We start from the raw sequence: 26,948 nt of genomic DNA on the forward strand, positions 1-26,948 counted from the left end.
CATCTGGAGGGCCACAGTTTGAGACCACTGGTCTATGGGGCCATTCAGGTCTTAGAGACACAGAGCAGGGGGAGGGGCAGGCATGTCTTCTTTTTTTTTTATTTATTTTTTTAGGCTAAGTTTTCACTTTTTTTTCTAAAACGCACCCAAAAAATAACGCTGTGGCCTGATGTTAGTTAAAAGTCAATAGGGATTTATAAGACCACTTGGCAGCACGTTGAGACTATGGATTTTTTTTAGACAAAATAAAATAAAAAAAAGATTAAAAAAAACGCCATGTGGGTTTAGTATTGGCATATTTCTGACTTTTCTTCCTATTTCTTCAAGAGAAATCCTTTAACCACATGATAGAAGAATCACATGACTTGTCATGCCAAAACGCAGGGGAAAAGAGCCAAAGCAAAATACGCCAAGACTAAAACCCACTATTTTTGAAAAAATGCCAGAAAAACATCATTTTGGGAGTGCAAAATAATGGCAGTTTTTACCAGTGTGTTATTTTACCAGAAAAAAATAAAAAAACAAACTGTGGAAACTTAGCCCGATATTGACAGGTACACTTTAAACTTAAAGGGGTTTTCCGGTGAAAAACAACTTATCCCATATCCACAGCGCTGGCACTCCCAAAGAGAATGAATGTGGTGCTTGTTGTCTGCAGCTTAAAGGGGTATTCCAGGAAAAAACTTTATTTTATATATCAACTGGCTCCAGAAAGTTAAACAGATTTGTAAATTACTTCTATTAAAAAATCTTAATAATTTCAGTATTTATGAGCTTCTGAAGTTGAGTTGTTCTTTTCTGTCTAAGTGCTCTCTGATGATACCTTTCTCGGGAACTGCCCAGTTTAGAAGAAAATCCCCATAGCAAACCTTTTCTAAACTGGGCGGTTCCCGAGACACGTGTCATCAGAGAGCACTTAGACAGAAAAGAACAACTCAACTTCAGAAGTACTGAAAGGATTAAGATTTTTTAATAGAAGTAATTTACAAATCTGTTTAACTTTCTGGAGCCAGTTGATATATATATATATAAGTTTTTTTTCCTGGATAACCCCTTTAAAGGCGTACTCCACCCCTAGACATCTTATCCTCTATCCAAAGGATAGGGGATAAGATATCTGATTGCGAGGGTCCTGCCACTGGGTTCCCTCGCGTTCTCTGCTGCAGCACCCTAGTCATCCGATGCACAGAGCGAACTTCGCTCCATTCCGGATGACTAGCGATGGGGTGTCAGAGGCTTATGACATCACGGCCACGCCCCCTCATTATGTCATCCCCCCTCTCAATGCAAGTCTATGGGAGGGGGCGTGGCGGCCACCACGCCCCCTCCCATAGACTTGCATTGAGGGGGTGTGGCGTGACGTCACGAGGGTGTGTGGCCGCGACGTCACAAACCTCCGGCACTGCAGCTGGCGTTCTAAACGAACGCCGGGTGCTGCGATCAAACATCTTATCCTTTGCATAGGAAATGAGGTGTCTAGGGGCGGAGTCCCCATTAAACTCCTCTCAGAGAGCCTGGTCCCAGCAGTCGGACCCCCCACGATCAGACACTAATCCTCTATTCTGTAGATAGGGGATAAGTTGTTTTCCACCAGACGGCCCCTTTAATAGCCGTTTATTATGCTACACTGTAGTATAGTAGTTTGTTACCTCAGGTTGCACGGTACGTGTGGTTTGTTCCATGTAGAATGTGCTTTACATATAGAATTATGACTTTGTTTTATACAAATGCAACAAATGTCCCATATTAGCTTAAGCTAAAGTTTAATGATGTCACAACCCTGATCTAGGGACATCACGTTCAGCCCATTGGCTAACTGAAGGTCATGAGATGTAAGAGGACAACAAAGTGATCTCTTCCCCTGACAATTTTAGGAAGGGATCCACCACTAGGGATAACCATCTAAATGGAGCACAAGGGTTGGCCGATGGCTCTTGAACCTTTGATTACAACCTAAAAACACCCCTAGTAAAATGATCATCCCTTCACATTCTTGAATGACTGTGTGCAATGCCTTATGGACAATGGTTTTGCATCACGTACACATATCAAACACCTCTGTGTCCTCTGGAGATCAGTTCTGAAACTGTGGCATATACGGGCGCAACGTTCTCTTCAAAAAACCTGGGTGTCCATAGTCATTTTCTATTAGTTTGGAAGACATTTCTCTCCGATAGTCCAGCTCCTGATATGATATGTTCTCCTGGATATGATAGGTCACCAAGGGATTTTTTGAGAAATAATTGTCCTGTTCAATATTTTGGTTTGAATCCAGCCCCAAGTAGTAGAGATTCCTATCGGGGCTATCTCCTTCGAAGCTCTCTTCTTGGTCAGTAGGCTCGGAGAACCCTTCAGACGACACGGTAGAGTTTGACGACGTCATCTTGGGTTCTTTTGCATGTAATGCGGCCATGATGAGAAACGCCTGCTTTTTGTCTTCTAGATTCCCGATAACAATGGAATTATTTCTCAGAAAACATCCGTCCCCGGAGCTGACGCTGATCTTCCTCTCGTTAATGCTTGGCTTGCCTTGTTGCGGGTTGCTGATGATGGTTGCATATTTTACACTGGACTGGCGTGAGTTATCTCCGTACATGGAGATCTCGGGTTCATCTGTGTACGTACAAGTGCTGCTAAAATGGCCCGTGGTACACGCGGAATCGTGGTCGTCTGTGAAGCGCTCGATTATTGAGACGTTGTCTACGTCTTCCTTCCCCCATCCCTTCTCGATATTCAGGTTTTCAAATATAACTTCGGGTTCTATGATGAACGGGAAATTGTGCGGCAGGTGTTGGTGCTTCATGAAAAGGTTTTCTAATGTATCTGGCTGGACAAAAACGCAATTATTTATTCTTAGTAACGCGTCTGCATTCTGGGAAACATATAAATGCTCTATGGTAACTGGATTAGAAGAAGGCTCGCAGAATGTCAACGACGGATGATTTATGTTTATAGGTATAAGCTAATAGGATTTTTCGGAAGAGTTTTTCTTATGAGAATACAAAGAACAAAAAGAAGAACCTGATGTGGACAAACTAACCTTTTGGAAATTGACTCCTTGAGCCCAGGAGCAGTACTTGGGGTTGGGCACTTCTTTCCAGAACAGTCGCTTCATTCTGAAAAACAGTAGATATATGTTGTGTTGAAGACAACAAACAGTATAAAAGTCATAATATTTTATATTAAGGGAAAACTGTCAGCTTGCTCCCCCCCCCCCTGCACTAACCAGCAGGAGGGGGGGGGGCGCTGATCAGTTTATTCCTACTGTACCCTCATCCGCTTGGCCGATATCTTTGTTTTTCCCTATATGCTAATTAAGTGCTTACTGGGACAGGCGGGGTTACTGGAACTCTGACGTCACCGCCACAGGCCGCAGCGCCGCCCAGCTCATCAACGTCAATGACCAGCATCCCCCGCACTATCAGCCAGTACCACTGGTTAGTGTGGAGGGAGCAAGCTGATAGTTTTCCTTTAAAGGAGCACTCGGCAAAAAATAACTTATCCCCTATCCACAGGATAGGGGATAAGTAGCTGATCACGGGGTAGGGGGGGGGGGTCTGAGTGTTGGGGCTACTGGCGATCACCGGGACAGGACCCCGCCACTCTCAGTGAGGAGTGTGTGTCGTCTACCAGTAGATGGCAGGGCACTCCATTCATTTCTATGGGAGCGCCGGTGATGCCCAAGAGCTGCCCTTTTTGGTGCTCCCATAGGAATGAATGGGGCAAGTACTGGCTGCCGCACTCGCTCCTCACTGAGCGCCGGGTCCAGTCCCGTTGATTGCTGGAGGCCCCAGCGTTCGGACCCCCCACGATCAGCAACTTATCGCCTATCCTGTGGATAGGGGATACTTTATTTTTAGCCGGAGATCTCCTTTAAATGAATTTGCCACATAAAAATAATCCCTTCCTTAAAAACATCCGCCGCTGTGATCAGCTGGGTGTGTCAGGTTCCGAGAATTACTGGAAACAAATGTTTTGTTTTGCTTTCTATCCATATTTTATAAAACAATTTTAACCTATGACAAAAAAGACAAAGCAAAGCAATCATAATAAACCAAGTTAAAGCCAAAACTATATGTGTCCCTTCCCTTCACTGATACACCCTCTCTCCTACGAATTACTAACCCCCCCCCCCACTAATAAATGTGTTCTCAGAGGCCACTACTATCCAATCACTTTTATAAACTATACTACTTTTATATCACTTTTATATACTACATTACTTTTTTTTTTTTTTAGCACTAGCATATAGTATACCACTTTCATTTACTATATTAAAGGGGAACTCTGCTGCCCTGCTTCCGTAGCTCCGCTCCCCAGTGTCCGGAAGTTCATTGTTCTGAACGCTGTGTGAGGGATTCCGTGTTCAGGGCCGCCCCTCGTGACGTCACGAGGGGCGGCCCTGAACACGGAAGCCCGCACATAGCGTTCGGAACAATAAACTTCCGGACGCTGGGGAGAGGAGCTACGGAATCAGGGCAGCGGAGTACCCCTTTAAAGTGGTACTCCGCTACTCAGTGTTTGAAACAAACTGTTCCCAACGCTGGAGCCGGCGCCGAGAGCTTGTGACGCCATAGCCCCGCCCCCTCATGATACCACGCCCCTCCCGCCCCCTCAATGCAAGTCTATGGGAGGGGGCGTGACTGCTGTCACGCCCCCTCCCATAAACTTGCATTGAGGGGGCGGGACGTGACGCCATGAGGGGGCGGGGCTATGGCGTCATGAGCTCCTCGCCCTGACTTGTTGCGGGAGATGGAATACATAGTAAGTCTATGGAGCCCATCACATGCAACAATTTAGATCGAGGGCGAGCTTTATCTACCAATTTACAAATGTGTGACCTATCAAAAGTCTTTCGTCAATGGCAGTACGACTGTGAAATATACAGTACAGCTAATATTTAAATATGGTAAGAAATTACCTTTGATGTGATATTGCCAGAGTTATCACCAGAAGAAAAGATGTTGCGGTAATCGCAGGTAAAATAATGTATAAACCTGTATTGTTCTGCATTTCATCTGTGTCCACTGAAATAGACAGAAAGATGATAAAACCTGCAGAAATCTACACACAAGGCAGCATTATAGTAGTTATATTCTAATATATAGGAGCAGTATTATAGTAGTTATATTCTTATATATAGGAGCAGTATTATAGTAGTTATATTCTTGTATATAGGAGGCAGTATTATAGTAGTTATATTCTTGTATATAGGAGCAGTATTATAGTAGTTATATTATTGTATATAGGACACAGTATTATAGTAGTTATATTCTTGCATATAGGAGCAGTATTATAGTAGTTATATTCTTATATATAGAAGCAGTATTATAGGAGTTTTATTCTTGTATATAGGAGCAGTATTATAGTCGTTATATTCTTGTATATAGGAGACAGTATTATAGTAGTTATATTCCTGTATATAGGAGCAGTATTATAGTAGTTATATTCTTGTATATAGGAGCAGTATTATAGTAGTTATATTCTTATATATAGGAGCAATATTATAGTAGTTATATTGTTATATATAAGAGCAGTATTATAGTAGTTATATTCTTGTATATAGGAGCAGTATTATAGTAGTTATATTCTTGTATAAAGGAGCAGTATTATAGTAGTTATATTCTTGTATATAGGAGTAGTATTATAGTAGTTATATTCTTGTATATAGGAGCAGTATTATAGTAGTTATATTCTTGTATATAGGAGCAGTATTATAGTAGTTATATTCTTGTATAAAGGAGCAGTATTATAGTAGTTATACTCTTGTATATAGGAGCAGTATTATAGTAGTTATATTCTTGTATGTAGGGGACAGTATTATAGTAGTTATATTCTTGTATATATAAGAGCAGTATTATAGTAGTTATATTCTTGTATATAAGAGCAGTATTATAGTAGTTATATTCTTGTATATAGGGGCAGTATTATAGTAGTTATATTCTTGTATATAGGAGGCAGTATTATAGTAGTTATATTCTTGTATATAGGAGCAGTATTATAGTAGTTATACTCTTGTATATAGGAGCAGTATTATAGTAGTTATATTCTTGTATATAGGAGACAGTATTATAGTAGTTATATTCTTGTTTATAGGAGCAGTATTATAGTAGTTATATTCTTGTATATAGGAGCAGTATTATAGTATTTATATTCTTGTATATAGGGGGCAGTATTATAGTAGTTATATTCTTGTATATAGGGGGCAGTATTATAGTAGTTATATTCTTGTATGTAGGGGCAGTATTATAGTAGTTATATTCTTGTATATAGGAGACAGTATTATAGTAGTTATATTCTTGTATATAGGAGACAGTATTATAGTAGTTATATTCTTGTATATAGGAGCAGTATTATAGTAGTTATATTCTTGTATATATAGGAGCAGTATTATAGTAGTTATATTCTTGTATATAGGAGCAGTATTATAGTAGTTATATTCTTGTATATATAGGAGCAGTATTATAGTAGTTATATTCTTGTATATATAGGAGCAGTATTATAGTAGTTATATTCTTGTATATAGGAGCAGTATTATAGTAGTTATATTCTTGTATGTAGGGGACAGTATTATAGTAGTTATATTCTTGTATATATAAGTGCAGTATTATAGTAGTTATATTCTTGTATATAGGAGCAGTATTATAGTAGTTATATTGTATATAGGGGGCAGTGTTATGATCATTTCATAGGGAGTCTCATATTTGTTATTAGTCAGTCTATCTTTGCACCTTCTGCTTTTCCGACGTAACTTGCTAAATTACAGTTCAGACGTTGAATTAAAGACATGCATTGGTTTACATCAAGAATTTTACCTTTAGAGAATTCATATGTAATGTAAGGGCTTGCGACACCTTCCAAAAACACCGGAGTGAGGCTAAACTGATATTTCTCAATAGCATAAAATTGGTCTGTAAAACACAGGTAAGGACACAATGACTATATACATATAGGCACACCGGTGGGATAATATATAAAGCATTTTATCTTATGTTACTATTACTTACACAGCTGTTGGGTTTGCTCCAATGTATCAGTCTAGGTCAATGTTTCCCAATCAGGGTGCCTCCAGCTGTTGCAAAACTACAACTTTCAGCATGCCCGGACAGCCTTTGGCTGTCTGGGCATGCTGGGAGTTGTAGTATTGCAACTGCTGGAGGCACCCAGAGGGTAGGCCAAACCGTTTCGATTCCACGCACCTTTAATGTAATATCTGCTGATGTTGGGAGGAATGTAAGTCCAGTGCATTTGCGACCTTTCCCTCAGGTTCCTCCATTCCAAAACGAACCCCACAACATCATAGGACACGGGGGCCATTGTCCACACTGCGAGTACGGTGCTGTTTAGGGCGTACACATCCAACGATCGCACTGCCTTTACTATAAGGGTAAAAAACATCTGATCAGAAAATGGATGTAACAGACTGATGACAAAAACAAAAAATAAATGAATATGTATATCTATATACAAATATATATATATATATATATATATATATATATATATATATATAAAAGGGTGAGGAGGAAAAAATGAAAACACAAAAGGGGTTAAGGGGTTAATCTGTCACCACATAGGGAAAAAATTATATATATATATATATATATATATATATATATATATATATATATATATATATAATTTTCCCTATATGGTGACTAATAAACCCCTTAACCCCTTTTGCGTTTTCGTTTTTTTTCTCCTAACCCTTTAATAGCCATAAATCCTTTATTTTTTCATCTACCTGCCTATATGAAAGCTTGTTTTTTGCGGGACCAATTGCACTTTCTCGTGACTTAAAAGTTTTTCCATAACATATGCTCCAAAACAAAAAAAATAAATATATATATATATATATATATATATATATATATATATATATATTTGTGGGGTGAAATTGAAAAAAATAAAAAGTGTTTGCAAATTTTGGGGGTTGGGCCTCTTTTTTACATTGCTCACCGTGAGGTCAAACTATCATGTTATTTTGATTCTTTAAGTCAGCGAAATTACAAAAATACCCAATCTGTATAGGTTCCATCATGTTTTACTAATTTAAAATTTTTTTTTTGTTACTTTTTGGAATTATTTTTTCTCAATTTCCATTTTTGAACCCATACAACTTTTTCATTTTTCCATATCCCAGGGCTCATTTTCTTTGCGCCATGATCTGTAGTTTTTATTGGTACTATAATAATATTTGTTGACTGCTTTTTATGTTCATTTTTTCTGGGATATTATGTGCTCAAAAAAATGCATAGATTCTAATCATTTTGGCACATGCAGCAATACCAAATATGTTTATTTTTGTTATGTTTAAAAAAAAAAAATTTGGGGGGGGGGGTGAATGTAAAAAGGGGGATGATTAAATCTTTTAGTAAGGAAGGGATAAATATATGTGTGTTAAACCTTTATTAAAATTATTTATTTTTTTTACACTTATCAGATTCCTTAGATTCCTTAGATTCCTCATACAGATCGATGCAGTTCTGTTGAACGCCATTGATCTGTGTGCTCTGCACTTGATTGATAAGGCCTGCTGTACACAGACTCTATCAATTGAAAAGCCAGAAATATCCAGGAAGGATAGGTAAGCCTTCTGCCTACCCCAACGTGAGTTGACCCCCCCATGCACTTGCACTGAGGGGGGGGGGGGGTGATCCAATCCTGTGACAAACCGGTGTAGGAATGTGCATGAGCGTTTCACCCTTTTTTGCACTATCCAGAGTTTTTCTGTCATTTGCGCAAACTTATGAACTGCAACATTAAAAATGTTCTGCAGCAACTGGGAAAACATCACATATGTGCAGCAGGTTTTGCACGGTGCAAAAAAATCTGCGCTAATGATACATTCACTATGAGGAAATATGTATTAACCATAACCCAGTGTTTCCCAACCAGGGTGCCTCCAGCTGTTGCAAAACTACAACTCCCAGCATGTAGTTTTGCAACAGCTGGAGGCACCCTGGTTGGGAAACACTGCCCTAACCACTGCAAAAAGCTAACCATGCCACACTACATTCAAGTTGTTTTTCTGAATGAGTGTAATTGCATTGCACAACATTTTGGGACTTATTATCCTATTGCGCAAAATTTTGCGACATTTTACCGCCAACAAACGGTAAAATGAATAAAAAATTCCCACTTATTTGTTATATTAGACACCTTTTGGGGGCAAGTGGAAACATTGCACAAAATGTTTGCTCTGTTTTTGAACAAAGTTGGAATAAAAAAAAAAATGTTTGCACAAAAACAGGGCTTGTGCAAAAATTTGCACAATTTTGGAAAATTATTCTGGCACAGGGAATGATGAATTTGCCCTTTTTATTCTTTTTTTTTTTTTTTCAAGGAGAGTTGCCAAATTAACCAAATATATTAGATATTCACCGTTTTGCCCCATTTTCAAACACTCCTAAACCTATCTATGATACAATTCTATGGATAATGCTTTAATATGATACAATATGATAAAATACTATGGATATTGCTTTACTATGATACAATATGATAAAATACTATGGATAATGCTTTACTATGATACAATATGATAAAATACTATGGATAATGCTTTACTATGATACGATATGATAAAATACTATGGATAATGCTTTACTATGATACAATATGATACAATGTTGATAATGCTTTACTATGATACAATACTATTTATAATAATTTACAGTGATACAATATTAGAGATGAGCGAACTTACAGTAAATTCGATTCGTCACGAACTTCTCGGCTCGGCAGTTGATGACTTTTCCTGCATAAATTAGTTCAGCCTTCATGTGCTCCGGTGGATACAGTCCTAGGAGACTCTTTCCTAGGAATGTATCCACCTTTTCCAGCCCACCGGAGCACCGGAAAGCTGAACTAATTTACGCAGGATAAGTTATCAACTGCCGAGCCCAGAAGTTCGTGACGAATCGAATTTACTGTAAGTTCGCTCATCTCTATACAATATGATACAATGTTATTGATAAAGCTTTACTGTGATACAATATGATACAATATTATTAAAGAGTACCTATCATCAACTAAACTTTCCTTAAAGGGGTTATCCAGGAAAAAACTTTCATATATTATATATATATATATATATATATATATATATATATATATATATATATAAAAGTTTTTTCCTGGATAACCCCTTTAAGGAAAGTTTAAGGAAAGTTTAGTTGATCAACTGGCTCCAGAGAGTTAAACAGATTTGTAAGTTACTTCTATTAAAAAAATCTTAATCCTTTCAGTACTTATGAGCTGCTGAAGTTGAGTTGTTCTTTTCTGTCTAAGTGCTCTCTGATGACACATGTCTCGGGAACTGTCCAGAGTAGAAGCAAATCCCCATAGCAAATCTCTTCTACTCTGTGCAGTTCCCGAGACAAGCAGAGATGTCAGTAGAGAGCACTGTTGCCAGACAGAAAACAACTCAACTTCAGCAGCTGATAATTATTGGAAGGAGTAAGATTTTTTAATAGAAGTAATTTACAAATCTGTTTAACTTTCTGGAGCCAGTTGATATATAAAAAAAAGTTTTTTTTCCTGGAATACCCCTTTAACCCCCTCCCCATCTGTCCCTGACTCTAACTATCTCTATCCCTGTGATTTTTTCTAGTTTAAACCCCCTGTAAATACCTTTTTTTTCCCTCTATCTTCGGTAGCTCAGTTTGGAGCAGTGTGCGGGGGGAGGAAGTGGTCGTAGCCCGGCAGGTGCGACGTCATCTGATGCCTGCCAGGGACGGCTTCTGCCCTTCTTCCTGTATGCAGCGCTCCCTCTCGGGGGCGCGCATACAGTCTGAGTACAGGGCAGGGACGGCAGCCTCTGAGTCTCCTCCTCTCTGTTTGGCTATACACGTGCCATACAGAGAGGAGGAACATCGTAGGACAGAGCTGCCGTGCCCTGCAGTGATACGAGCACAGCTCTCGCTGATTGACAGGCGGGGAGCTGCGCTGAGTATGCAACTTTGGACTCAACAGCCAGGCCAGCGTGAGTCCCAAATCACTGAAAAAGCTTGCAGCCAGGGGCTCCTAGGGAGACCCCTAGTGGCCAAAGTTTCAAAATGAAAATAGACATGAAAGGAAACATTCTTTTAATACAATACAATTACAAAGTTCATCTATATATACATTAAGCTATAAAATATTAAAAAAAACTTTTGATACTTTACCGGTGCTCATGTCTTTTGACAGCGTTAAATTGTGGTTCATCTTCGACTGCCCAAGAGAGTTAACCGCTCGTATGCTCACAGTGACCGTGCTTCCCTGTAGGGTCAGGGTGTAGTTGGTCACATTGCCCACATACGTGGACCAGCTGATGATATTGGACACTTGTTGTACAAGTTCGTACCCCCGAATACTGCACAGTGACTCCTCCTTCTGTAATGGCTGCAGAGAATAAAGAGAAGACGTTACCTATTGGTCTCCTCTACTGTGAGGTCTGACGGCAGCGGAGTTACCATGGGTTATCACAGCTTGTACATCTCCACATTTACAGGAACACTATATTCTGCCCATTGCAGGACCTAAGGGGGTAGAGCATGGCACAATAATTCTCTGTGTGATTCCCTTTCTCATGCCCCACCCCCTACAACTTTGCACCAATCAGAATCACGTACTCTGACGTCAGGTAAAAATTTTTTACAGTACATCTCATTTCACAGCAGACAATATCACAATCAGTGAGGTTGCAGCACCTGCTGTATACATTCCCTGTCTGCTCCTGTGTCTGTGGCATTACTAAACACAAGACAGCATGCGGTAACCACACCTTAATCTCCCTAAATGTCCCAATAAAGATGTTCATGTGTATATGATGGGAGATGGGTGATGTAACTGTAGGGGCTAGTCCGAGGAGATGACATCACTCAGTGGGGCGGGTCTACAGCTCAGAGATAATATATACCAATGCCTCCTGAGACAGAAGGGGATGATGCTTTATCTTGGTAAACAGGAAGGAACCAGAGACCGGGAGACAACACCACACTGACAATGAGAGGACTACACAATTCCTGTCAGGGAATAGGGAGGAGACAGGAGCTGCTGACACAAAAGCACACTGACATTGTGAGGACTACACAACTTCCTGTCAGAAGAGAAGGAGACGTTGGGGAGCTGCTGAGACAACATCACATTGACAATGAGAGGACTACACAACTTCCTGCCAGGTAAGAGGGAGGAGTCAGAGAGCTGCTGAGACAACACTGAAAAGGAGTACACAACTTCCTGTCATGACTACGGAAGGAGCCAGGGAGCTACTGAGAGAACACTGGAAAGGAGAGGACTACACAACTTCCTCTCAGGGATAAATCACACAAAAAACATGCTACAGCCAGTACTATTTGTGATTAACACTATATTATTTCGTTTATATGCTGCAGCCAATCCGAATAGCTGAGCTGCAGCATAAATTTAGGAAAGTACATACAGAGCTTCACCCTGACTACCCCGGACCCCAACAAACACTGTGGGAGGGATATTCAAATAATTTAGCGCCAAATTTGCTTAAAATGTGGCGCACACTATTAGCACCACATATTCAGAAAAGTAGCACCTGATTTAGCACCCTGTTAGCCAATTATTTTAAAAAGAGGCATGGTTAGGGCGTGGTTAGTTTTTTTTATGCTATTAGCACCCTATTTCTGGTGCACAAAGTGTTGCAGCTAATACCAAGAATACCTGGTATTAAAGGGGTACTCCACTGGAAAAAGAAAATTCTAAATCAACTGGTGCCAGAAAATTAAACAGATTTGTAAATTATTTCTATTTAAAAATCTTAATCCCTCCAGTACTTATCAGCTGCTGAATAATCCGCAGGAAGTTCTTTTCTTTTTGAATTTCCTCTCTGCCTGACCACAAGTGCTCTCTGCTGACACCTCTGTCCATGTCAGGAACTGTCCAGACCACATACAAATCCCCATAGCAAACCTCTCCTGCTCTGGACAGTTCCTGACATGGACAGAGGTGTCAGCAGAGAGCACTTGTGGTCAGACGGAAAGGAAATTCAAAAAGAAAAGAACTTCTTGCGGGGCATACAGCAGCTGATAAGTACTGAGAAGGATTTGGATTTTTTTTTAATAGAAGTCATTTACAAATCTGTTTAACTTTCTGGCACCAGTTGATTTAAAAGAAAATGTTTTCCAGTGGAGTACCCCTTTAAATGATTTGTGCTATTTCCCCCAAATTTTCCAAAGACCAAACCCACTTCCGAAAATGAGGAGCGCAAAATAAAGTATAACACAAGTCTTTTAATACCCCCCCCCCCCCCCCCCTGTATGCTGTTTACCTTCCAAACCAGCGTTATGTTGTCGCCTTTCTGGATACTATTTTTCGTTATAATTCTCCAAAATTCTGGTCCTCTCAAGGGATCTGGAAAATATATGAAAATAATAAATGAAATCTCAGTGTTACAATCCTCAGTTCCCCAGATATAAAAAATAAAGGAAAATACCGACCGTTGAAGTCCGTGACCTCTGTATCGATGGCATTGGTCCAGTCACTCCAGATCTTAGACACATTAACCAGCTGGCATCGGACCTGAATGGTGTTGGCCTGGCAGACATCTACATTGGTTATGTTGGCAGATGCCTTTCTGTAGATATCTACTACCTGAAAGGGGCGGAGTCATCGTTATTATGTCATTTTCTGAATATTTTGTAGTACATATGAATTCTTTCTACTATAAGAGCAGTGTTTCCCAACCAGGGTGCCTCCAGCTGTGGCAAAACTGCAACTCACAGCATGCCCGGACAGCCGAAGGCTGTCCGGGCATGCTGGGAGTTGTAGTTTTGCCACAGCTGGAGGCACCCAGGTTGGGAGACACTGATACAGAGTATAAAGCTTCTTTTCATTCAGTTATTTATATATTTTTTGTGCGCTTCATCAGGCTTTATTTATAGGTATTTTTTTTTCCTCAGTATAAAATATAACGTAAAAAAAAATGCCTGTTGTAATTTTTTAAAATATCTTTATTTTTTTATTTTTTTTAGCAAGCACAAAGTGACAAAAAACAACATTTTGAAATTGTTACATTTATGCTCTTATTTTGTGCTAATTTGTGCTAATTTATGCTCTTTTTTTGTGTGCTTCATCAGGCTTCATTTATAGGTCATTTTTTTTCTCAGTATAAAATATAACGTAAAAAAAATGCCTGTTGTAATTTAAAATATATATATATATATATATATATATATATATATATTTTTTTTTTTTTAACAAGCACAGAGGGACACAAAAAACATTTTGAAATTGTTACATTTATGCTCTTTTTTTGTGCTTATATATGCTCTTTTTATTGTGCACTTCATTAGGCTTTATTTACAGTTTTTTTTTCTTAGTATAAAATATAACGTAAAAAAAATGCCTGTTCTAATTTTTTTTAAATATCTTTTTTTTAACAAGCACAAAGTGACACAAAAAACATTTTGACTGTTACATTTGTGCTCTTTTTTTTGTGGTCATTTATGCTCTTTTTTGTGCACTTCATCAGGCTCCATTTATAGGTCATTTTTTTTTCTTAGTATAAAATATAACGTAAAAAAATGCCTGTTGTAAGTTTTTTAATATATCTTTTTTTTTTAACAAGCACAAAGTGACACAAAAACATTTTAAAATTGTTACATTTATGTTTTTTGTGCTCATTTATGCTTATTTGTGCTCATTTATGCTCTTTTTTGTGCACTTCATCAGGCTTTATTTATAGGTCTTTTTTTTCTTAGTATAAAATATAAAAGAAAAAAAGCCTGTTTTAATTTTTTTAAATATCTTTTTTTTTAACAAGCACTAAGTGACACAAAAAATCTTTTTGAAATTGTTACATTTCTGCTCTTATTTTGTGCTCATTTATGCTCTTTTTTTTGTGCACTTCATCAGGCTTTATTTATAGGTCATTTTTTTCTCAGTTTAAAATCTAATGGAAAAAAAATGCCTGTTGTAATTTTTTTTAATATCTTTTTTTAACAAGCATAAAGTGACACAAAAAAAAACCATTTTGAAATTGTTACATTTATGCTCTTATATTGTGCTCATTTGTGCTCATTTATGCTCTTTTTTTGTGCACTTCATCAGGCTTTATTTATAGGTCATTTTTTTTTCTCAGTATAAAATATAACGTAAAAAAATGCCTGTTGTAATTTTTTTGAAATATATATATATATATATATATATATATATATATATATATATATATATATTTTTTTTTTTTTTAACAAGCACAGAGTGACACAAAAAACATTTTGAAATTGTTACATTTATGCTCTTTTTGTGCTCATTGGTGCTCATTTATGCTCTTTTTTTTGTGTGCGCTTCATCAGGCTTTATTTATAGGTCATTTTTCCCCCCTCAGTATAAAATATAACATTAAAAAAATGCTTGTTGTAATTTTTTTCAATATCTTTTTTTTTTAACAAGCACAAAGTGACAATTTTTTTTTGAAATTGTTACATTTATGCTCTTTTTTTGTGCTCATTTATGCTCATTTGTGCTCATTTATGCTCTTTTTTGTGCGCTTCATCAGGATTTATTTATACGTCATTTTTTCCCCTCAGTATAAAATATAACATAAAAAAATGCCTGTTGTAATTTTTTAAAATTAGTAATAGTTTGGAATCACTAGTGCTGGCCAACTTATTCTTTGGTTGTATTACACATACGGGGGAGTGGCTACCTCCATGTTGGCTCCTGCACCCCACCCACCTCTATCAGGTGTATATAAGGTGCCTTGGATGTTTCAGATCCTGCAATGCCTGCTGAGCTGTTCACACAGAGGCATTTTCATAGGGTAGGGTCCGTCCCAAAATGAGGTCACATTACCGTGGTGGGACGGTCCAAGCTATTTGGCCGCCAAATTTGCAAGCTAAGTACCTCACTGTTTCATAATTTCATAATTTCTCATTTGTTGCACTACAGCTGTATAGCTTTTCATGTTTTATCTATGTACTCATGGTCATCTATATATTCATGTTTTATCTATATCTTTGTGCCAGCAGTGTGCTGCTGTATTCTCATGTTGCTTATATATATATATATATATATATATATATATATATATATATATAAGTTTTTTCCTGGAATACCCCTTTAAATTTCAGACCATGAGACTTGTTGGGATATTACGTTCAGATTTCAGTATTTCTTCTTATGGCTATAATGACATACACTGTATATAATAGCAAGGGAAAAAAAATAAAGTAAACCGTTTAGAATCAACTGGATTTATGCATTGATAACTAATAAAATGTGGTCTATTGTAAACCCAACATGTTTTGTCGGGTTGTGCGCCAGAATTCTGTCTCATTGCGCCAGAAATGAAAATAAAAATAAATGATCAACTCTATATTTTACAGAGAAAACCTGGAAAGGGGGCGTGGCCATTGGGGAAAGGGGTGTGGTCATGGTGCCGCAATGGCGGCCTCCATGAATTATTGATAAAGTTGGAGGAACGCTTCAAAATCCCTCCTCAATGTTGTGCAAATCTAATTTGCAGCTATAAGAAATTTTTGGCAGAGGTGACTGTTGCTAGAGGTTACAGGTTATTCAATTGAAGGGTTCACTTACTTTTTTCCCCTGCACTGTTGATGTTTACTTAAAGGGGTACTCCGGTGAAAACCTTTTTTTCTTTTAAATCAACTGGTGGCAGAAAGTTAAACATATTTGTAAATTACTTCTATTAAAAAAATCTTAATCCTTCCAGTACTTATTAGCTGCTGAATGCTACAGAGGAAATTCCTTTCTTTTTGGAACACTGATGACATCACGAACACAGTGCTCTCTGCTGACATCTCTGTCCATTTTAGCAACCGTGCAAAGCAGATGTATGCTAAGGGCAGCATGGTGGCTCAGTGGTTAGCACTGCTGCCTTGCAGTGCTGGGGACTTGGGTTCAAATCCCACTAAGAACAACAATAAATAAAGCGTTATTATTATTATTATTATAATAACGTCAGCAGTGAGAACTGTGCTCGTGATGTCATCAGAGAGCATTCCAAAAAGAAAAGAATTTCCTCTGTTGAATTCAGCAGCTAATAAGTACAGGAAGGATTAAGATTTTTCAATAGAAGTAATTTACAAATATGTTTAACTTTCTGCCACCAGTTGATTTAAAAGAAAAAAGGTTTTCACCGGAGTACCCCTTTAATGTGCTTAAAGGGGTACTCCACCCCTAGACATCTTATCCCCTATACAAAGGGACCCTCGTGATCTCTGTGCAGCACCCGGCATTGTTTTAGAACACCGGGTGTGGGCGGCGGGGTCGCGAGGTCACAGCCATTTCCCCTTGTGACGTCACGCCCCCTCAATGCAAGTCTACGCCCCCTCCCATAGACTTGCATCGAGGGGGTGTGGCGTGACGTCACAAGGGGGTATGACCGTGACCTCACGACCCCGCCGCCCGCTCCAAGCGTTCGGAACAAAATGTTACAAACGGAGTGCCCCTTTAACAAAAGAAATAAACAGTGCAACTGTTTGTGTGTTATTCGTTTAGTTTCATTGGGGGAGATAATCAAAACTGTCTAATTCTCTGATGGTGTAAACTTAGACTAGACAATCTTCTAAATTTACAACAGTGGTTTAGGCTGTTTTAAAAATCAGGCAAATCCATAGACTGTTTGGTCTAAATTCTCACCAAATTGCACCAAAAAAGAAAAAAAAGTTTGATGCATTTAAGCCAAACCCCTTTTTAGTGAGACCACACCCACTTCATGGTAAGCCATGCCCACTTGTCCAGAGTGGCGAAAAATGTGATGCATGTCATGTAAGCCATTTTTTTGGCACAAATTGCACCAGATTTTGGCACAAACCTCATTCCCATTGTGAACAATTAGACCACCTATTAGTAGTAATCAATATAGGAATCCATGTTGTATCAAAAGGTTCACTTACTTTTTTTTAAGAGTCGTTTGAATACCTGCCATTCCGCCTCCTGTCCTCGCAGCCGATAGCGGAGCTGGTAGAAGATGTCTTTTAGCGCCGGTCTGGGCCGTCCCCAGGTCACCTGTAGATATCTTATGTCCTGTATGGTGTCCGCCACCCTTTTAGCCTTAACCATCGTAGGAGCGCTTGGCTTCACTGTGTACAGAAGAGACGAGAACATCTAGAGACGTAGCTTGTAGCTTCGGGGCCCCGATACAAAACCTGCAATGGGGCCCCATATGCCATTTATAATTCTGGTCTCTTATGGGGCAGATGTGCTTTGGCGCCCCCTTAGGCACAAGGGCCCCGGTGCGACTGGGCCTCTTTAGCTACTCCCAGGGGTCAAGTCCTGGGGAAAAAAGTGTGGGAACTCACCAAAGATTTTTTTTTATCAAGATCTGGTCCTGCTAATGGGAACAGTGTTCCTGCTGTGGAAAAAGTGCAGGAACTCAGTTCCCATGCGTTCCTGCAGGACTTGAGTAGTGACGAGCGGCATTGGCCACATTCAAATTCGCGATATTTCATAAATATATAGACGAATATTCATTCTATATTCGCAAATTTCCCGTATTCATTATTAAAAAGTGCAGGAACGCAGTTCCCATGCGTTCCTGCAGGACTTGAGTAGTGATGAGCGGCATTGGCCACATTCAAATTCGCGATATTTCAGGAATATATAGACGAATATTCGTTCCATATTAGCAAATTTTGCGTATTCATTATAAAAAGTGCAGGAACTCAGTTCCCATGCGTTCCTGCAGGACTTGAGTAGTGATGAGCGGCATTGGCCACATTCAAATTCGCGATATTTCAGGAATATATAGACGAATATTCGTTCTATATTCGCAAATTTCCCATATTCATTAGAAAAAGTGCAGGAACTCAGTTCCCATGCATTCCTGCAGGACTTGAGTAGTGACGAGCGGCATTGGCCACATTCAAATTCGCGATATTTCATGAATATATAGACGAATATTCATTCTATATTTGCAAATTTCCCGTATTCATTATAAAAAGTGCAGGAACGCAGTTCCCATGCGTTCCTGCAGGACTTGAGTAGTGATGGGCGGCATTGGCCACATTCAAATTCGCGATATTTCAGGAATATATAGACGAATATTCGTTCCATATTAGCAAATTTTGCGTATTCATTATAAAAAGTGCAGGAACTCAGTTCCCATGCGTTCCTGCAGGACTTGAGTAGTGATGAGCGGCATTGGCCACATTCAAATTCGCGATATTTCAGGAATATATAGACGAATATTCGTTCTATATTCGCAAATTTCCCATATTCATTAGAAAAAGTGCAGGAACTCAGTTCTCATGCGTTCCTGCAGGACTTGAGTAGTGATGAGCGGCATTGGCCACATTCAAATTCACGATATTTCATGAATATATAGACGAATATCCGTTCCATATTCGCAAATTTCGCGTATTCATTATAAAAAGTGCAGGAACTCAGTTCCCATGCGTTCCTGCAGGACTCGTATTTGCATATTCGCGTATTCAAGGAAGAAAACAGTGAGGGGTGGGCAACTTTACTATTTGTTGCTAGGGATGTTGTTGATAACCCCTGACAAGTGTATTTGCATCATTCCAATTGGCCCACAAGTGAAAAGAAGGAATTAGCAAAAAAAAAAGTGAATATTCGTAATTTCCAAAATATAGCGAATATATTTGCGAATTTGCGATATTCGCAATAAAAATTTGAAATGTGAATATTCGCGCCCAACAATAGACTTGAGCCCTGGCTATGCCTCTGAGAACATCTATACAGAACACTCACCATGTGAGTGTTTATCCAGAAGAAGGGAACCCAGTCCTCATAAGGCAAATACCAATGCGTATGATGAGGTTCTGCAGCAGCTGTGGTGCGTATTACAAGTTTCCACAGTAGCTACAGTACACATTACAGATTTTGCTTTCATTTAAGTTTGTATTACAAGTTTTTACAACAGCTGAGATGTTTGTTATGGGGTTCTGCAGCAGCTGAGGTGTTTGTTATGGGGTTCTGCAGCAGCTGAGGTGTTTACTATGAATTCCTACAGACACTAGATGGTATATTGTAAAGTTCTGCAGCAGCTGGAGTGTGTATGCAAGTTTTTACAGCAGCTGAGGTGTGTATTATGATGCTCTGCAGCAGCTGAAGTGTGTATTCTGATGTTCTGAAGCAGCTGGAGTGTGTATGCAAGTTTTTACAGCAGCTGAGGTGTGTATTATGATGCTCTGCAGCAGCTGAAGTGTGTATTCTGATGTTCTGAAGCAGCTGGAGTGTACATTATGATGTTCTGCAGCAGCTGAGGCATGCATGTGTAGGCATGTGAGGCAGCAGCTGAGGTGTGTACAGTATTATGATGTTCTGCAGCAGCTGAGGTGTGTACTGTATTATGATGTTCTGCAGCAGCTGAGGTGTGTACTGTATTATGATGTTCTGCAGCAGCTGAGGTGTGTACAGTATTATGATGTTCTTCAGCAGCTGAAGTACTATGATGTATTGCTGCAGTTTAGATGTATATTATGTGGTTCTGCAGCAGCTGAAGTGAGTATTATAAGTTTTTGCTGCAACTAATGTATATATCAGGCTAAGTTTCCACTTGGTTTTTTGTGTGCGTTTTCCCCCCCCAAAAAACGCTAAAATGGCCCCCATGACGTTTTGTCATTGAAAAACCGCTGCGGACAGATTTTAGCTGTAAATCAATGAGAAATCGCTAAATTCCTTTTCCACTTTGCGTGTTTCAGTTTGGCGATTTTTTTTTTTAAAGTCCTTTTGCCCTTTTTTCACTCATTTTTAGCTCCTTGGCGGTTTTGCAAAGTCGCAGTTTGTTGAGCCTATGGTGTTTTTTCCCTGAAATCGTGGCGTTTTTCTCCCATAGAAGTCTATGGGAGTCAAAAAAAGAAAACGCCAAGAAAAATGCCATGTGAGTTTTAACTTTGGCGTTTTTGCAGGCGGTTTTTATTCTTTCTTTCCCAAAAAAAGTGATGGAGACACCTTTTTTTTTTTATAACATTTCGTAGGGTACCATTAAAAAAATTAAAAAAAAAAAAAGATACAGTAGTGATGGAAAAAATTGTATTTAACGAAATGTATCTACGGTACTTATATAACGAAATTTTAATTAATTTTTAAACAGGGAGCAATTTATGTGGACGGGTAGGGGACTAAAAATATAGACGACAATAATAAAATGTAGTGTGTGTGTTTCACTTTTTTTTTTTTTTTTTTAACTTTTTTTTAGGCAGTACAACTACTCCCAGTATGGAACACACTGTGTCATGATGGGAGTAGTAGTACCTGTACTCCTGACACCCGCTGTGATCCTTCTGTATAATGTATAGATGCGGCGGCCGCTCTTCTATGGTCCCCTGCACTGCCGTATATATACACATATTCATAGCTGTGATTGGTCAGATGGTTCCAGCCAATCACAACTCTGTGGGAAATAGGAATATGTATATATATATATATATATATATATATATATATATATATATATATATATATATATACGGCCGTGCAGGGGACCATAGAAGAGCGGCCGCCGCATCTATACATTATACAGGAGGATCACAGCGGGTGTCAGAAGTGACATTCGCTGTGATCTGTCCTTAACTGCAGGTACTACAGCTCTCAACATGGCACACACTCTGGTCCATGCTGGGAGTAGTAGTACTACCTAAAAAATCGGAAAATTAAAAAAAAAAAAAGTGAAACACACACACACTACATTTTTATTATTGTCGGCTACATTTTTAGGTCCCTGCCATCACACATAAATTGATCCCTGTTTAAAAATTAATCAAAAATTTCATAATAAAAAAGATAGATTTCGGTAGATACCATTTTTTCCTTCACTACTGTATCTTTTTTATTTTTTTATTTTTTTATGGTACCCCACAAAATTTTATTTAAAAAAAAAAGGATCTCCATCACTTTTTTGGATCGCTAAAGTCCAAAAAAGAATAAAAACCGCCAGCAAAAACGCCAAAGTTAAAACCCACATATGGTTTTTCTTGGTTTTTTTTTTTCACTCCCATAGACTTCTATAGGAGAAAAACGCCACGATTTTGACAAAAAAAATCGCCAGTGGCTCAACATGCTGCGATTTTGGAAAACCGCCAAGGAGCTGAAAAACGCCAAACAAGAGTGAAAAAACGCCAAAAGTATAAAAAAAAAAAAAAAAAAAGCCAAAGTAAAAAAAATGCCAAGTGGAATAAGAATTTTGCGATTTCTCATTGATTTACAGCTAACATCTGGCCGCAGCATTTTTTGGCCCAAAAAAACGCCATGCGGCAGAATTGGCGTTTTTCTTGGCGTTTTTCCCCCTCCCCCAAAAAACTAGTAGAAACTTAGCCTTAAAGGGGTACTCCGCCCCTAGACATCTTATCCCCTATCCAAAGGATAGGGGATAAGATGTCAGATCGCCGCGGTGCCGCTGCTGGGGAGCCCTGGGATCCCCGCTGCGGCACTGCGCTATCATTAGAGCACAGAGCGAGTTCGCTCTGCACATAATGACGCGCAATACAGGGGCCGGAGCATCGTTACGTCACGGCTCCGCCCCTCGTGACGTCACAGCCCGCCCCTTTCAATACAAGTCTATGGGAGGGGGCGCGGCGGTCGTCACGCCCCCTGCCATAGACTTGCATTAAGGGGACGGGCCGTGATGTCACGAGGGGCGGAGCCATGACGTCAAGCGGCTCCATCCCCTGTATCGGCCGTCATTACGCACAGAGCAAACTCGCTCTGTGCTGTAATGATAGCGCAGTGCCGCAGCGGCGATTCCGGGGGTCCCCAGCAGCGGCACCGTGGCGATCTGACATCTTATCCCCTATCCTTTGTATAGGGGATAAGATGCCAGGGGCGGAGTACCCCTTTAAGGACATTACATAAAGTTGGATCAGCCTGTAGTGGGGTTTTCCACTGTGATTTTGAGTGTGACTCCATATCCAGACCTCCATGGGTTAATAATTTGATTTCCATTGATAATTTTTGTGAGATTTTGTTGTCAGCGCATTCAACTATGTAAAGAGGAAAGGATTTCATACGATTAGTTCATTCATTCAGATCTAGGATGTTATCTTAGTGTTCCCTTTATTTTTTTGAGCAGTGTAGTATATAGTATAGGTCAGTGTTTTCCAACCCTAGGTGCCTCCAGCTGTTGCAAAACTACAACTCCCAGCATGTTGGCCGATTTAGTAGTATATAATATAGGTCAGTGTTTTCCAACCCAAGGTGCCTCCAGCTGTTGCAAAACTACAACTCCCAGCATGTTGGACTATATAGTAGTATATAGTATAGGTCAGTGTTTTCCAACCCTAGGTGCCTCCAGCTGTTGCAAAACTACAACTCCCAGCATGTTGGACTATATAGTAGTATATAGTGTAGGTCAGTGTTTTCCAACCCTAGGTGCCTCCAGCTGTTGCAAAACTACAACTCCCAACATGTTGGACTATATAGTAGTATATAGTGTAGGTCAGTGATTTCCAACCCAAGGTGCCTCCAGCTGTTGCAAAACTACAACTCCCAGCATGTTGGCCGATTTAGTAGTATATAATATAGGTCAGTGTTTCTCAACCAGGGGTGCCTCCAGCTGTTGCAAAAATACAACTCCCAGCATGTTGGACTATATAGTAGTATATAGTATAGGTCAGTGTTTTCCAACCCTAGGTGCCTCCAGCTGTTGCAAAACTACAACTCCCATCATGTTGGCCGATTTAGTAGTATATAATATAGGTCAGTGTTTCTCAACCAGGGTGCCTCCAGCTGTTGCAAAACTACAACTCCCAGCATGTTGGCCGATTTAGTAGTATATAATATAGGTCAGTTTTTTCCAACCCAAGGTGCCTCCAGCTGTTGCAAAACTACAACTCCCAGCATGTTGGACTATATAGTAGTATATAGTATAGGTCAGTGTTTTCCAACCCTAGGTGCCTCCAGCTGTTGCAAAACTACAACTCCCAGCATGTTGGCCGATTTAGTAGTATATAATATAGGTCAGTGTTTTCCAACCCAAGGTGCCTCCAGCTGTTGCAAAACTACAACTCCCAGCATGTTGGACTATATAGTAGTATATAGTGTAGGTCAGTGATTTCCAACCCAAGGTGCCTCCAGCTGTTGCAAAACTACAACTCCCAGCATGTTGGCCGATTTAGTAGTATATAATATAGGTCAGTGTTTCTCAACCAGGGGTGCCTCCAGCTGTTGCAAAAATACAACTCCCAGCATGTTGGACTATATAGTAGTATATAGTATAGGTCAGTGTTTTCCAACCCTAGGTGCCTCCAGCTGTTGCAAAACTACAACTCCCAGCATGTTGGCCGATTTAGTAGTATATAATATAGGTCAGTGTTTTCCAACCCAAGGTGCCTCCAGCTGTTGCAAAACTACAACTCCCAGCATGTTGGACTATATAGTAGTATATAGTATAGGTCAGTGTTTTCCAACCCTAGGTGCCTCCAGCTGTTGCAAAACTACAACTCCCAGCATGTTGGCCGATTTAGTAGTATATAATATAGGTCAGTTTTTTCCAACCCAAGGTGCCTCCAGCTGTTGCAAAACTACAACTCCCAGCATGTTGGACTATATAGTAGTATATAGTATAGGTCAGTGTTTTCCAACCCTAGGTGCCTCCAGCTGTTGCAAAACTACAACTCCCAGCATGTTGGCCGATTTAGTAGTATATAATATAGGTCAGTGTTTTCCAACCCAAGGTGCCTCCAGCTGTTGCAAAACTACAACTCCCAGCATGTTGGACTATATAGTAGTATATAGTGTAGGTCAGTGATTTCCAACCCAAGGTGCCTCCAGCTGTTGCAAAACTACAACTCCCAGCATGTTGGCCGATTTAGTAGTATATAATATAGGTCAGTGTTTCTCAACCAGGGGTGCCTCCAGCTGTTGCAAAAATACAACTCCCTGCATGTTGGACTATATAGTAGTATATAGTGTAGGTCAGTGTTTTCCAACCCTAGGTGCCTCCAGCTGTTGCAAAACTACAACTCCCATCATGTTGGCCGATTTAGTAGTATATAATATAGGTCAGTGTTTCTCAACCAGGGTGCCTCCAGCTGTTGCAAAACTACAACTCCCAGCATGTTGGCCGATTTAGTAGTATATAATATAGGTCAGTTTTTTCCAACCCAAGGTGCCTCCAGCTGTTGCAAAACTACAACTCCCAGCATGTTGGACTATATAGTAGTATATAGTATAGGTCAGTGTTTTCCAACCCTAGGTGCCTCCAGCTGTTGCAAAACTACAACTCCCAGCATGTTGGCCGATTTAGTAGTATATAATATAGGTCAGTGTTTCCCAACCAGGGGTGCCTCCAGCTGTTGCAAAACTACAACTCCCAGCATGTTGGACTATATAGTAGTATATAGTGTAGGTCAGTGATTTCCAACCCAAGGTGCCTCCAGCTGTTGCAAAACTACAACTCCCAGCATGTTGGCCGATTTAGTAGTATATAATATAGGTCAGGGTTTCTCGACCAGGGGTGCCTCCAGCTGTTCCAAAACTACAACTCCCAGCATGTTGGACTATATAGTAGTATATAGTATAGGTCAGTGTTTTCCAACCCAAGGTGCCTCCAGCTGTTGCAAAACTACAACTCCCATCATGTTGGCCGATTTAGTAGTATATAATATAGGTCAGTGTTTCTCAACCAGGGGTGCCTCCAGCTGTTGCAAAACTACAACTCCCAGCATGCCCGGACAGCCGTTGGCTGTCCGGGCATGCTGGGAGTTGTAGTTTTGCAACAGCTGGAGGCACTCTGGTTGAAAAACACTGATATAGGTTATGGTGCAACATTCCCGGAGTCGGAGGATTGGTTGCATTGCCGGTATTTTTAATATAAAAATACCGTCCAGGTGGCAACCCTAGTAATGAGGTTCTGCAGCAGCCGATGGAACAAGTCTTTTATATCAATATAACAGCAATCTTCCCAGTATACAATAACCTACAGCACAAACAGGACCTCATTGTTTCCAGATTATCAGACGTATCCTGCAATCTGGAACCTTTGTCTCTCCAGCTGTTGCAAAACTACAACTCCCAGTATGTTCTGACAGCCAAAGACCACAGGTTAACGGGGGAAATTTATCAAAATCTGTGCAGAGGAAGAGTGGTGCAGTTGCCCATAACAACCAATCCGATCGCTTCTTCTTTTATTTTTAAAGAGACCTGTGAAAAATTAAAAAAAAGTAATCTCCCCCATAGAGTGCGGGTGAAGTTTGTCTGAAATTGTGCAATTTCTATTTTCTACCAGAAGGTGGCAGCAAATAGATATAATTGCATATAGTGGTGCGGTGTAACGGAGCCTTCTTCTTACCCACATCAAGGGGCCTCAGTGACACGGGTGGGGATCTCAGCGCGCCGCTCGGGTGCTGTATTTCAACCCACATGTGGTAACTGTGCATGGTCTGAATCCGATTGAAAACACATTCATAGTGGCCGTCCTGCTGCAGGTCACAGCTCTTTATAGTAGATGTGTTGTATTTTATAAGCATCTCGTTCGAATAGTCCAATTCCCTAAATAAAATAAAAAAATAATGAAAAAAAAAAAATAAATATATATATATATACAGTAACCCCCCGACGTACGATGGCCACGACAGCGCATTAACTGCTACCCGACAGCGCAAAATGCTTAAGCTGCTGTCGAATAGCAGTGTAATGTGCCCCAGCAGGTTCACTTACCTATTCCCGATGCTCCGGGTCCACTTCGCGATCCTCCGGTGTCTTGCGCATGTTCTCCAGGGTCCGGGCCTCGCTTTCCGGCGTCGTTATTACGTCACTACGCACGCCGCGCCGGCGCAGCAGCGTAATAACGTCACCGGAAAGCGAGGCCCGGACCCTGCAGAAGATGCGCAAGACACCGGAGCAGCGGGACAGCATCGGGAGCCCCTGGGACAGGATCGGGAGCGGTGAGGACCTGGTCCGGAGCGGCGGGGACAGGTGAGTACAGCTTCCTATACTTTACATTGCAAGGATCCCTCAACATACGATGGATTCGACAAACGATGGGTTGTTTGGAACGAATTACCATCGTA

The 26,948-nt window shown here is 40.0% G+C and overlaps 1 protein-coding gene and 1 long non-coding RNA gene across 8 annotated transcripts in view; one reads left to right on the forward strand and one right to left on the reverse strand.

Annotated features, from left to right (window-relative positions):
• The window catches only part of LOC130283396 (uncharacterized), a 76,427-nt gene that overhangs the window by 34,258 nt on the left and 15,221 nt on the right, over nt 1-26,948 (forward strand). The window lies entirely within an intron of this gene.
• Nucleotides 1,004-26,948, reverse strand: part of LEPR (leptin receptor) — an 85,864-nt gene continuing 59,919 nt past the window's right edge. For 6 of the 7 annotated variants that reach the window (XM_056532810.1, XM_056532808.1, XM_056532813.1 and 3 more), the window contains exons 10-19: nt 26,228-26,427; nt 17,899-18,059; nt 13,452-13,605; nt 13,283-13,365; nt 11,169-11,385; nt 7,200-7,379; nt 6,816-6,911; nt 4,922-5,027; nt 3,041-3,116; nt 1,004-2,827 (exon numbers count right to left, since the gene is read on the reverse strand). In XM_056532810.1, coding sequence (XP_056388785.1) covers nt 2,075-2,827; nt 3,041-3,116; nt 4,922-5,027; nt 6,816-6,911; nt 7,200-7,379; nt 11,169-11,385; nt 13,283-13,365; nt 13,452-13,605; nt 17,899-18,059; nt 26,228-26,427 — 2,026 coding nt within the window. In that variant the 3' untranslated portion in view covers nt 1,004-2,074. Of the gene's footprint in view, nt 3,117-4,921; nt 5,028-6,815; nt 6,912-7,199; nt 7,380-11,168; nt 11,386-13,282; nt 13,366-13,451; nt 13,606-17,898; nt 18,060-26,227; nt 26,428-26,948 lie in introns of all 7 variants that reach the window. The other variant, XM_056532814.1, reaches the window with a different exon arrangement.

Source organism: Hyla sarda, chromosome 7 (genome assembly GCF_029499605.1).
Source record: "Hyla sarda isolate aHylSar1 chromosome 7, aHylSar1.hap1, whole genome shotgun sequence".
Taxonomy (NCBI): Eukaryota; Metazoa; Chordata; class Amphibia; order Anura; family Hylidae; genus Hyla; species Hyla sarda.